This window comes from Chelonia mydas, chromosome 8 (assembly GCF_015237465.2).
Source record: "Chelonia mydas isolate rCheMyd1 chromosome 8, rCheMyd1.pri.v2, whole genome shotgun sequence".
NCBI classification, from domain to species: domain Eukaryota; kingdom Metazoa; phylum Chordata; order Testudines; family Cheloniidae; genus Chelonia; species Chelonia mydas.
In genome coordinates, this window is record NC_057854.1 from 55760645 (window position 1) to 55773004 (window position 12360).

The 12360-nt window shown below is 42.9% G+C and overlaps 1 protein-coding gene across 1 annotated transcript in view; it reads right to left on the reverse strand.

Annotated features, from left to right (window-relative positions):
• Nucleotides 1–556: 556 nt before the first annotated feature.
• PDC (phosducin) overlaps nt 557–12360 on the reverse strand; it is a 31131-nt gene continuing 19327 nt past the window's right edge. The window contains exons 2-4 of the mRNA XM_007056694.2: nt 4367–4444; nt 2617–2777; nt 557–1576 (exon numbers count right to left, since the gene is read on the reverse strand). Coding sequence (XP_007056756.1) covers nt 1049–1576; nt 2617–2777; nt 4367–4427 — 750 coding nt within the window. The 5' untranslated portion in view covers nt 4428–4444 and the 3' untranslated portion in view covers nt 557–1048. The remainder of the gene's footprint in view (nt 1577–2616; nt 2778–4366; nt 4445–12360) is intronic.

The window sequence follows — 12360 nt, forward strand, 5'->3', positions numbered from 1 at the left end:
GAGGTCTGGGAGGCTGTGGAGGAATCCAGATGTTGGGAGAGTGGGGCTTAGTGGGGTGGGGATCCAGTTGCAGCTGGTTGGCTCTCAGGGTGGTGGGAATCCTGGTGCAGGTGGCTCATTGGGGTGGTATCAGGGAAGTGGGGCTTGTCAGGAGGGGGTCTGGGTCGGGGGGGGGGGGGGTGAGGCTCTGTAGGAGGGTCTGGTGCATGGGGGTTGGGTAGATGGGGGACCTCCCCCTGCACAGTGATCCTTCCCCCTGCACCTGAGGAGTGATGGGTGCAGGAAGCGCTGGGGGTGGAGTTTGCAGAGCTTCCTACAGCCTGGGAAGAAATTTGAGAGTGGGTCTGACCCAGCCCCAGAGGCCATGCAGGGGAAGAGGAAGTCCTGTCCTGTCCTCTCCAGCCCAGCCAGGACTAGCAGCTGAGCCTGGCACAGGGTAGGAGCCACCAACTGGGTCTTCCCCAGTCCTGCCCCACAATGATTTACCTCTCTGCCAGCTGCCCTGGGCACCTGAAACATACTACTGGGGAGGGGGGGAATTGCGTGACTGCTCTTGTGGCTTCCCCCTCAGAAAGCAATTTTTCTGTGGGGAAGCAAAAAAAAAAATCTGCAGTGACATAAATTCTGCACATGGGCATTGGCGCATAATTCCCGCAGGAGTTACATACACTGAAGAAGGAGTTTAGAAGGGCCTGATTCTGTTCTGACTGACATTAGATGCTAACCTTCTTTTGGCTTTAGTGGGCCCAGGATTGGCCTAAATTACCTTTTAAGACCTGTGTCTAATTTAAAACCTATTATTGTCACCTGCATTTTCTCCTAATTTTGTTATTAGTGGAGATTGCATAGGAACAAATATGTACAGGCCTGTTAGATGTGCTTTAAATAAAGTTCACGTACTGACAGTTAAGAAATATTTATATATGTATATCTTATGTATAAAGTAATGAGCGCACACAGGCTTCTCTAAATGATCATGGGTTCTGCTGAGATCCAATTGCAATATATGGAGAAATAGGAGATAATGAAGGGCTATATCCCTCTCTAATTATTCAATATCTTGATCATCTGTATTGCCATTTCCAAGTGCTGGAATCTCCTTTTCGGGTAGCAGCCCATACTCATGTAGGAAAGATTCCACATCCACAGCAAAAAATTCCTCCCTGAAGTGTTCAGTAATGCTAATAAAATTGCTCAGAAGCTCCCCACCCTTGTAGACAAGCAAGGTTGGGAGCACATCAGTTGAGAAACGGTCTCCAGCACCTGTGTTAGATGCCTTTATCTTACAGAATCTCATTGTGGAGTATTCTGCAGCAAGGCAAGTTAAGCTGTTGTTTAGCGCCTCGCAGCCCTTGATGCCATCTTCGTAAATGTGAACGATGACCAGGACGGTTTTTCGCTCTTTCTCAATGACTTCCAGGAACTGTTCCCCATTTTGCAGCTCATACAGAGAGCCATATCTGGGCCCAAAGCTCAGCCTCTGATGCATATCCTGCATGCAGCGTTTGCGGTATTTTTGTAGGCAGCTTTCATCCTCTTGCTCACCATGGATGAGCTCATACTCCTGCATACTCATCTGTGAATATTAAGAGAGCATTATATTACTGAATGGATCTATATATTCACTGAACAAGGAGGGGAACAAGATGTTCCACATAAGACCCTTGGGTAGAAGAATAATTGTGCAAAACTGCCCTTTGGGGAATCTTGGAGAGAGGAATTAAGCCTTTGAATGGAAACCCCATCTCTCTTTACTTGGGTGTACACGTGAATGGTACTGAAGGCAACTGACATATCTAATAATATCAGCAAGGACACATTGGGTGAAATCCTGGCCCAACTAAAGTCAGTGGGAGTTCTGCCAGTGACTTCAATAGGGTCAGAATTTCACCCCTGGTCTTTATCTATTTTCAGGGGGAAATAATTTACCAAGGCAATCAGAACAGTCTCTGCATGGTACCCATATTGACAAGAGGGAAAAAAATCTGAGACAGCTAGATACCATGAGAATTATCTCACCACAGTCTTCTCATTAACCTTAATTGAGGGTAGAAGATGCAGCACTGGTCAACAGTTGGCCAGATTGTCAGGATCAAGTGGTGTGTTCTGTTTCATGTGCGTTTTGAGTCAGTTGCTTCCATCTTTCTACTAAGTAGTTCTTTACTCTGTGAGTAGTCTCATTTTCTTCAGTGGGACTACTTGCAATGCAAAATACTACTCAGTGTGGGCAAGAATAGCATAATCTGCCCCTTCATGATCTCTCTGTATTTTATTTATAATAATTCAAATGCCTTGTCGCTTTCAATAGGCCCCAAGTTAAATTTTGGCAACTAATGCTAACATGTATCACACACAGTCCTTCTCACGTTCAACATACTTTATAAACATTGACTTCACAATGTCACTTAGAGGTAGTTCAGTATTGTCCCAATTTGCAGCTGAGGAAAACTGAGATGGAGATGTTAAGTGATTTGTACAAGGACACAAAGGAAGTTGGAACCAGTGGCAATTAAATTCAGTAGTTTCTGGCTTCTCCTGTGCTTATACCGCATTTTTCTTGTTTTCATGTTTTGTACAGAATCATTAATTCACTTATGTTTTCTTTTCTCTTGTTACCTTACGACTAAATCTCTCTCTGGTGTCTTTATCATCTTTACTGAGAGATCTGTGTGGTGAAGACATTTGTCTGAGGATCTCTTTCTTGCTCAAAGGAAGGGAATCTCTGTCTTCACTTTCTAATTTAAACTTTCTCCAGTCATTGATCACACCTTTGGGCCCTAGGAGAGATAAAGATCCGTAATTATTTGGTTTTGTTTGTTAGTTTCAGAAAGACAGTATCTTTGAACACAGGGCATATTTTAAAGACCTTATACGCACTGCAAAACAAGAGGTCATAACACTGAGACTTTATAGCCCATATCTATGACATTGAAATGTATGTCTCAGTCAATGCTGAAATATTTCTGATTACAGAACTAAAATCAAATCCTACTCTCTAGAGCTGGTTGATTAAACAGTAAAACATTTTGCAAAAAATATTTTGAAAATGTTACTGGTTCAAAATGTCAAATGGTTCCAAAAACTGCATCTATAGCTAGTTGAAAAAAATATCATAGGAAAACTTGTTAAATTTTCAGGGTGGTATGTGGTGGTTGTTCAGTGAAATTTGAACTTGCACCAAAAATTCAAAAATGTCAAGCATTCTCCCTTCAGAGCTAAACTGCTAGTTGGTGGGGTCTTTTTGCATTCGGTGAGTGTGTTGCTTTATAATTGTGAATTAAACAATTAACTTCATGATCTTTGAGACCAAAGATTCTAAATATAATATTAAAGAGCCACACGTAAAAAGAGAGCATGTGCCACCCAATAAGATGGGAAAAAGATCTAGGCTAAACATTTTCAAAAACAGGAACCAACAATTAGGAGTCTAAATAAATGCCCTGAATTCCAAAAGTGGTGAGCACCCAGAAACTCCTAATATCTCAATGGATGATCTTGAGTGCTCAGCACATTTGAAATTCAGGTTACTTATTTAGGCTACTATATCCCTGTTAGGCTTCTAACTTTAGGGTCCTTTTTTGAAATCTCAGCCCAGGTCAACAGTGCTGATTTGGGAAGGAATTGTAAGAAGAGGTGTTGCAAGGGGTAGGGCTGAAGGAAAGTACATAGGAACATCTGGGGCACAGAGAGAAAAACAAGCTTGTTTAGAACATATGTTTCCATGCTCCCTGAGTACAGTGACAGCACTCACATAAACAATAGTCAGTAGACACTGGAAAAAGAAAAGAAGAATGGATCCAACCAAAGATGGTTTAAAGTTTTTAATGTATATATTATGCTATGACAAAAGGGCTTGTGGATGAATTTTTAGCAAAGATTTCTCCTCCAAACAAATTGAGAGCTTTAAGATTTCACTTTACATTTTTGCTTGTCACACTAGGAGGCATTAATGTCTCTGGCAAAGACATATGGGAAGCAAGATTCCCAGACTTCGTCATTTTTGACTGAAAACTTATAACCCAGTGCGAGTGGGTTACAGCTGTTTTCAGTACAAAGGAATAAAGGAGATCGTTAATGACTGAGGCAAAGTAGCCTACATCAAATTTGCACTGAACAACGCCACTGCTGCTTTGGTGTCCTGTGCAGCCATTTGCTTCAAGCACCAATAAGGCTGGATCTGAATTCAACCCTGCGTAACCTGTCCAGTCAAGAGGGGTGTGAATTAGTCATAAAAATGTTTTCATTTGATCCTGGGTATACCTGAATATACCTGTGCAAGGCATTCTGAATTCCAGTCAGCAAATTAAAATTACAGGCTTCCACATGGATTAATTTTTAACAATGTCCCTTAACTTTGTTTCTTTACCTGTATGTGTAGCCTGCCCTTCAAAATCTTGTTCCAAACTGGCACTCTTTTGCTCTTCCATAACTGTCACTCAGTTGGCTAAAACGACAGAGTCAACACAGAAAATAATGAATAACATGACAGATGAGTTGTAAGTTTTACAGCTGGTTATAGTACAATGTATAATTTCCTGCTGCTTTTAGATATCAGTGCAGCTCCAAGTCGGTAATTAAAGCGTATGCAATCTTAATTTAATTATAGTTCTCTTAACCTCATAAAAAGCAATTAGGACAACATATCAGTCTGCATTATTAAAAGTGTCTGAACCCAGGCTAATTTAAAATATGAGGGTGTTCCTTTTCCTAAATCTTATTGTGTCCCATAAATCAGCAGGAAATATGAGTAATCTAGAGAAGAACAGAGGTAGTAAAATTTGCTGGAATTATACTCATTGCAAATTTGTCCCATTTTTGTTTGAAAACCATTCAGTAATGGATCCTGATTCCTACAATCATATTTATTTTCTGAATTATTCACCAAATAGCTCCTATGCAATACATTCTCCATCCTGCACTTTCAGAGTTTATTAGAGACGACTGAGCCAAACCTCAATACCTTGTGTCTGTACCGATATCTCTTAAATATCCAGGGCTAGATCCTCTGACCTGGCAGGGCTGCACTTGTTGCATGCCGGGAAAGATGAGGCAAAGGTGGCTTTATGCCACTTTTATGCTCCCTCAATCATGGAGCTGTCAGGGGACCTGGCTGGTTCCTGCTGTAAATTAAAGCCGCTTCAGGGGCCATATGGTCAGCTGGGAATCAGTGAGGTAACCTAGCGATGTCTCTTCCCCCATGTCATGTCCCCTGAACTTGGTTTTTTTGTGTGCGTGTGTGTGTGTGTATAGGAGCACTATGATCACTCTCTTCCATGCAAGGATTCTCCTTTCCATGGAGAATTCTCAGACAGATACGCTGACTTTATGACTACTTTGCACTGCCAGAGTGGTACAAGGTGACTGGATAAGACTGGGGCATTGGGTTGCAAAATGAGCTGATTTGGGCAGTATACTTTTTTTTTTTCCTGAAAGGCAAAACTTTTTTTTTTTAACAGAAATGTTGTGACTTTTGTGAGCACTGAGAACCTACTAGCACTTTTACATAGGAATAGTAAAGGTACCAATTCCTAATTCATCTGTTTACTTACCCAATGCTGACAAGACATATTATTCAACCTAATTGCTACTATGTGCTTTGAGGTGAACCTTTTCATCTTCCCTCTAGTAGAAAGGTCATACATTGCTCCCTTCTGTTCAAAAACTGTAAATGGAGTTTGAGCTATAAGCATTTTCCACATAAAAGACCAATGTCAGAAACTCAGAGAAATGAAGATGCCATTCTGTCTAGTCTTATTTCCCACTTTTTCTCTACAGATATAACTTGGTACTTGATACTTTGCCCTGTTCTTGTGTCCTATGAGAATATTTTTCTCTGGCTTTTGCTACAAAGCCAGCTCTGCAAAGTCACTGTCAAGTAAATATGTTGTTAAATTTTGACCAGGTAATTAATGCCAGAGTTAAAAAGCTGATGGTAAGTAAAAATGGAGTGATTTTCATTTTAGATAGTGTTCATAAAGAAATGCACCTTAATTTTTGCCAACTCCAATGTTTCTGTAACAAATCTGTGCTTTTCATGGTAAAATAGCATAGTAGGATACTAAGGAGGATACTCTGCTGCTTGTGTGTATGTTTCAAGTGGAGGTAATTTAGCAAATGTGGTGATAAATTCCTCAGGGCAAAAATTCTTGGTGCAAATAATTTATTCAAACTGGTACCTGGGCAACATTCTGATTCTGTGTTGAAGGGAAGCGGATAATGAAGTATGATATTACTAAAATACCGCCTGTAGTATATGATAGAGCTATGCAGATACAAATTACTGTGAAATTGATTCCTTTTCTGTATTTCTGTAGTTGCTCACTTTATTTGCCAAATTCTGTGAACTATGTAGGTCCAAAAGTAGCATAAATACTGTGGTCAACTGTTCACAGGACCCTCTGAAAGTGAATTCCACATCCTGTTGCATGCCCTCCAGTAGAACAGAGAATAGCGAACATATCAGAGATATATGACTACTGTGTAGATCCACTAGGCCATAAAGGGGTAGTAGTGAAATGCATCTATAAATCCCTCCCAGGACAGTCATTTGCGGTCTCTAATGCCTATGTCAGCAGCTAAGCTACTGGAGCCAAGGTTTCATCCTTTGCTCCATCAGAAAAACATGAGGGTTTTTAATGTGGATCCCTTTTATGTAGATTTTGCTTTTCCATTGTTTTTGGCCCTAAGTGCATCTAAAAAAATAGAAGGAAAGCAAATAGTACAGTTAAGTGGATTTCCTGGCTGCTGCAGGTTTGAACCTGAGAAAGTTGACCACAACAAGAGTAAAGCAGCTTGAGTGGAAACATTGCATAACGGCATCAAAGTATGCTGTGTTTTTTAGAAAGTATATTTTATTGGTCTGTTGTACATAATGCATCCCAGAAAATTAGCTGAATCACTGTAGTACCGCGAAAAGTATTTTCACATCATTTTAAGTGGTTTGGTTGTAAGACAACGAACAACATAACACAGAAGTTTAGTGAGCTTAGCCTGGGATGGAGGGCCAGGAACTCCTGAGATGTAATCCTGGCTCTGCTAGTGACTCACTCTGAGACCTTGGTGCACTGTGGGAGAACTTTACGTGCCTACCTTAGCCAAGTATTGTGAGAATGAATTTAGTTAAGGGAAGATTTCACATTTAGGCACCTAAGTGAGGTGGTTAGATTTTTCTAAGGTACTGAGCACTCTGCAGCTGCCAATAGGAGCTACTCTGCAGAAGGGTGTGGGAACTGCTGGGTGTGGACACTTTTGAAAATATGGCCACTTCGGGTATGTCTACACTGCAATGTAACCCCAGGGTTAGTGGGACTCGAGTCAGCTGACACTGGATTAGAGAACCCGGGGCTTGAACATCTACACTGATTGTTAACTTTACGTTAAGAATTTTCTAACCCGGGCTCAAATCTAGGGCTCTGCTGTCCACACTGCAGCACTCAGACCTGAGTCAAAACAACCATATCCCAGACTCCCTAGTGCCCACCTGAAACATGGCCGCTCTAGCCCTTTGACCATGATGCACTGCAGGAAAACTTGACTATCCACCCTGTACATTACAGGAAGTTTGAATGGCCTGCCTGGAGTCATTTTGCTCAGTGCACTCCCAGCTACCAGAGCCAGAAACGTGGAGGAGGCACCTTTTGAAGAACTTCTCTGGCTTGCACTTGCACTCTTATGTCAGGAAATTGGCAGAGCTTCCATGAGGTGCTGATGGACATTTCAGTGGCATTTTCTGAACCACCAAAGACACCTGTCATAGCTTATGATGGAGCTGGAGGAGGAGGAAGCAGAGGAATAGGAGTACCCAGGCATGGCAGACTTGAACGGTCTGATGCTTCTCAGTACACTTGATATAGCCCTCTATGTAGACCAGTGCTTCTGAAGCAAGGCCATAGGCTGGTGGGATCACATTGTCATGCAGACCTGGGATGACCAGCAGTGGGTCCAGAACTTTAGCATGAAGAAAGCTACATTTTTGGAGCTTTGTGAATAGCACAAAGAAACATGCATGCGGCCAACCCTGCTGGTCCAGAAGTGGGTTGGCATAGCGTCTGGAAGCTGGCTACCCCAGACTGCTACAGGTCCATTGCAAACCAATTTAGTGTTGGAAAGCTGACTCTGGGTAAAGTGGTGGCGGAGGCTTCTGAGGTGATCAGGTATGTGGTTTACCCCAAGGTGGTGGCCATAAAAGATATTCCTGAAGTAATTACTGGCTTTGAGAGAATGGTGTTTCCAAACTGCGCTAGGGCCAATGATGAGACTCATGTGCCCATAGTTTGCTCTCCTCCAGGAGCACATAACTGCAAAGGATACTACTCCACTGTTAGGCTGGCCCTTGTGGACCACAGAGGGCAATTTATGAACATCAGCATGGGTTGCACTGGAAAAGTTCATGATGGGTTTTCTACCTATCAGGAGTCTACATTCGTGGACAGGCTGGGACGCTATTCCCACCAAAAGACTGTCCACACTGTTATTCTGGGGGACCTTGCATATCTCCTTGTGCCTTGGCTTATGAAACCATATCCTGATTTCAGAGACCCTCGCAAAAGACAATTTAATTAAACTCTCAGCAGGTGCAGAATTGTTGTTAAATGTGCTTTCAGCAGCTCAAAGTCCCATTTGCGATGTTTACAGACCCATTTGCATGCTGGTGTCATTGATGCTGTTTCTATTATTATGGCTTGCTGTGCTCTTCACAATCTTTGTGAAGCGAGAGTTGAACCATTTCTCCCTGGATGGACCCATGACAGTGAGGGGCTGCTGAATCTGTACACTCAACCAGAAAGTGCAGCTACTGGGGCTGGATTTGCCCGGGCAACAGAAGTCAGGCATGCTTTGTGCTTCCACATTATGGACTTGCATGGTCCAATGGAAGTGGGGAATAGTACCTATATGAATGTGCTTGGGAGATGAGGGTGGTATGGGAGTCATTGATTGGTGGGGGATGGAGTGGGGTTCAGAATTTTAGTGCCATGCTGTGTATTTTTGAATGACGTGATCACTTATGAAATAGGGGGAAAGGGGTTATTCACAGTATGGATTGATGTAAGGAAGTGATTGAAGTATGGATTGCTATAGATAACTGTATTGAGCGACACTCTGTGCATAGGTTTCAGAGTAACAGCCGTGTTAGTCTGTATTCGTAAAAAGAAAAGGAGTACTTGTGGCACCTTAGAGACTAACCAGTTTATTTGAGCATGAGCTTTCGTGAGCTACAGCTCACTTCATCTATGCATCCGATGAAGTGAGCTGTAGCTCACGAAAGCTCATGCTCAAATAAACTGGTTAGTCTCTAAGGTGCCACAAGTACTCCTACTCTGTGCATACTAATTCCCAATGGTCCCTGATCATGTGTTTACCTTTGTTATTTAGAACACACACCATATGATGTGAAGCAGTTATAGAAATAAGCTTTCCAGAGGAAATAAAAACCCCGTTGTTTATAAATATGTATTAGAAAAGTACAACATTCACCCACTGCCAGGCAGGCCAGCTGTCATTACCACACTATCACACCAGTGACAACACAACCTTATGGGGGAAAAAAAACCACTATAAAATAAAGTGCATAAACAAGTGAAACCAGTTACAAGACAGAACCCCTACCATAGCATGGACCCTGGCCACCGGTTCTCCTTTCCCTTCTTTCCCCCATTTGCCAGGCAAGTGCTGCTGTGGGACAGAGGTGAAGGCATCCACAGGGGAGAGGGTCAATGGGGAGGGCTATAGGGGCAAGGTTGCCCTGCCCAGCCACTCATGGGGCCCACTCACATGCACTACCCAGCCATGGAGATGTCCAAGCTGCTTCTGGACTGCAGCACAGGGTAGTGTGCAGGGGAATCAGTCCGTGATGTGGATGATGCAGCAGGAGCTGCTACTCTTGCAATCATTAGTGATATGAGCCTCTCAAACAGCTCTTTCTGCTGAGCTCTGTCCTCCTCCCTTAGCCACTGTTCCTGTTCCAGGAACTGTGAAGGAAGTGCTTGCTCCAGTGCTGAAACCCTGTCCTCAAGCTGTGCAGCCAGCCTGAGCCTTTCCTCTTTCCTTGCTGCATGCCTTTCTTCTAGCCCCAGATCCTTCTGTTTTTGGTACTGGACCTGCTTGTTCGCCCTCTCCAGAATGTCAATTGTAAGTTCATCATGGAAATGCTTCCTTTTGGAACAGTCTGTGAAGGTACGTTGGCCCAACCTTTAGCTGCAGGGTGGAGGTCCTGGAGCCAGTAGAGATTGAGTGGCCTGGAACCAGGACAAGATACAGAGGGTTATTGTCTCAAATAGCTCACTGCAGGAGCACAGAAAAGATCCTTGTGGAATTTCAAGGACAGAAAACGATACTTTTACACTATATTGCGAGAAGGATGCTTCAAACAATAGAAGATCCCTGGACACAGCTTAGTTAATTGGAGCAAAAGCATTGCAGGCACAATGGTACATAAAAATTAATGGTACATTAAAAATGCAAAACTGCTTTATTGATTTTGCAAAACTTAGGGTTTTTTTGAGGGGATGGGGTGAGGCTTCCATCAGTTGCCATGCTACCAACGCTTTTTTTTTTTTTTTTTATCATTTCAGGCCTTCCACATTTTGGAAGACATAACAGTTCTTGTGGTGCCCTATTGGCAAAGGGAGATGATATTCCAAGCTGCTGGTGTGAAACCTGCAGTTTATGCAACAGAAGAATTCAAATGTATAGTGATTGCACAGCACATTGATGAATGGTGTGGGCTGGTCAGCTATTGAGGTGGCCCCGGAAAATATGCCCTTCCCCAAAATGTGGCTAACTATCTGGAGTTCCTTCTTGGAGCCACTGTTTCTAGGTGGCTCAATACACCATAGAATGGTTACAGAGCAGCATACTTACAGATATGGCAATTAAGGAACAGGAATGGCCCTAGCAAAAATCTGTGCCTTTCCAGTAAAAATACACTTTAAAGGTGTTTTTTCCGGTTTGCATTTCCCAGTCACCTTTTTGAACTGCATGTGGTAGTGGAAGGGGAGCCACACCAGTGGCATGCAATTTGCTATTCGTGGATACACGCTGCTAGCTGAGGCTTCTCATAACTTTTGCATTGAGTCATAGAGTGGAAATCCTATTTCCTCCTATTACTGTATTATCAAATATTTAAAATGGAGCCAGAAACTTACCACGCTCAGGGGTGGCTTCTGTCCTGTCCATGTCTGTTGCAGGGTTCACAGCGGGCTGTTTCTTGGCAGGGTACTATCAGTTCCTCTGAGTACGAACCCAGGATGTGCTGCGGCTGCTCCTGCTCCAAAGCCTGTTCTGGAGGCGGTTTCAGCAATAGAGTGACTTCGTTGTCCCCACTCAGTGCCTGCTGCTGGCTCCCAACAGTCCCCATGCCGCATTCTGAGCCCAGCAGGGCACCATCCTGGCTGACCAGGTCATCGTGCACCATGGTTGGCTCAGTGCTGGGTGCAGTGCTCAGCATCTGGCCAAACTCCTCATAAAACAAGCATGATTTTAGGAAGCTGCTTGAGGTGAGGTTCTGGTTCCTGGTTTTCCATTACTTACTCTTGAGCCACTTAATTCTCTCCCCATGCCACAATGGCCATACCATATTTTTTAGCATGCTAGCTTGACCAGTGCTAGCGCAGGTCTGTCTACACAGGCTGGGAGACATGTTCCCAGCTGCGGTCTAAACATACCCAGTAAGACCATGCAGTCTGGAGAGACAATGTGGAGTTACAGGGTTTCCCAGATTTCAGACTCCAGGACTGGAACATAGTTATGTGTTAAGCATTCAGAAGATGGACTTTTTGCTTTGGTTCCTGGAAGGAATCAGTTTTTGTTTGGCTTTTAGCCTGAGAGCCCTGGAGAGAGGATACCAGCTTCTTGGCACAAAGCAATGGTTCTTTACCTGGGATTCCCTCAAAATATGCTGTCTGCATACAGTTTATTCCTACCACTGTTCAGGGGAACAGGACTTGTGTACATCTTGTAAATAAACAAATTTTATTAAGAAAATACCTGACTTCATGTCACTGATTTCTGCTCTAAATTGGAGACTGACCTGTGAGTTCTTGAATTTAAGCTGCTGCTCAGCTGAAGAGGGACAATAATAATACAATAATAAAAAAAAATTATCTTCTGAAGGTAGATAACTAGATTCTAATATTCCTGATACATCACTGCTTCCTGAATATTAGTAGTACTTAATGATGTTTGTTTTCTTTATATATCTGATTTTATCTTTAAATAAATTTTAGCTGTAATACAGCATGGCCAGAAGGCAGCAGGAGAGTGATATAGAAGAGATATGTAAGTCCCAAGATGAGAAGAAACCTTATTCCCTGTAGAGGGAAGAAAGTTTTCTATAAATTAATTAAAAGCACCTGAAGCCAA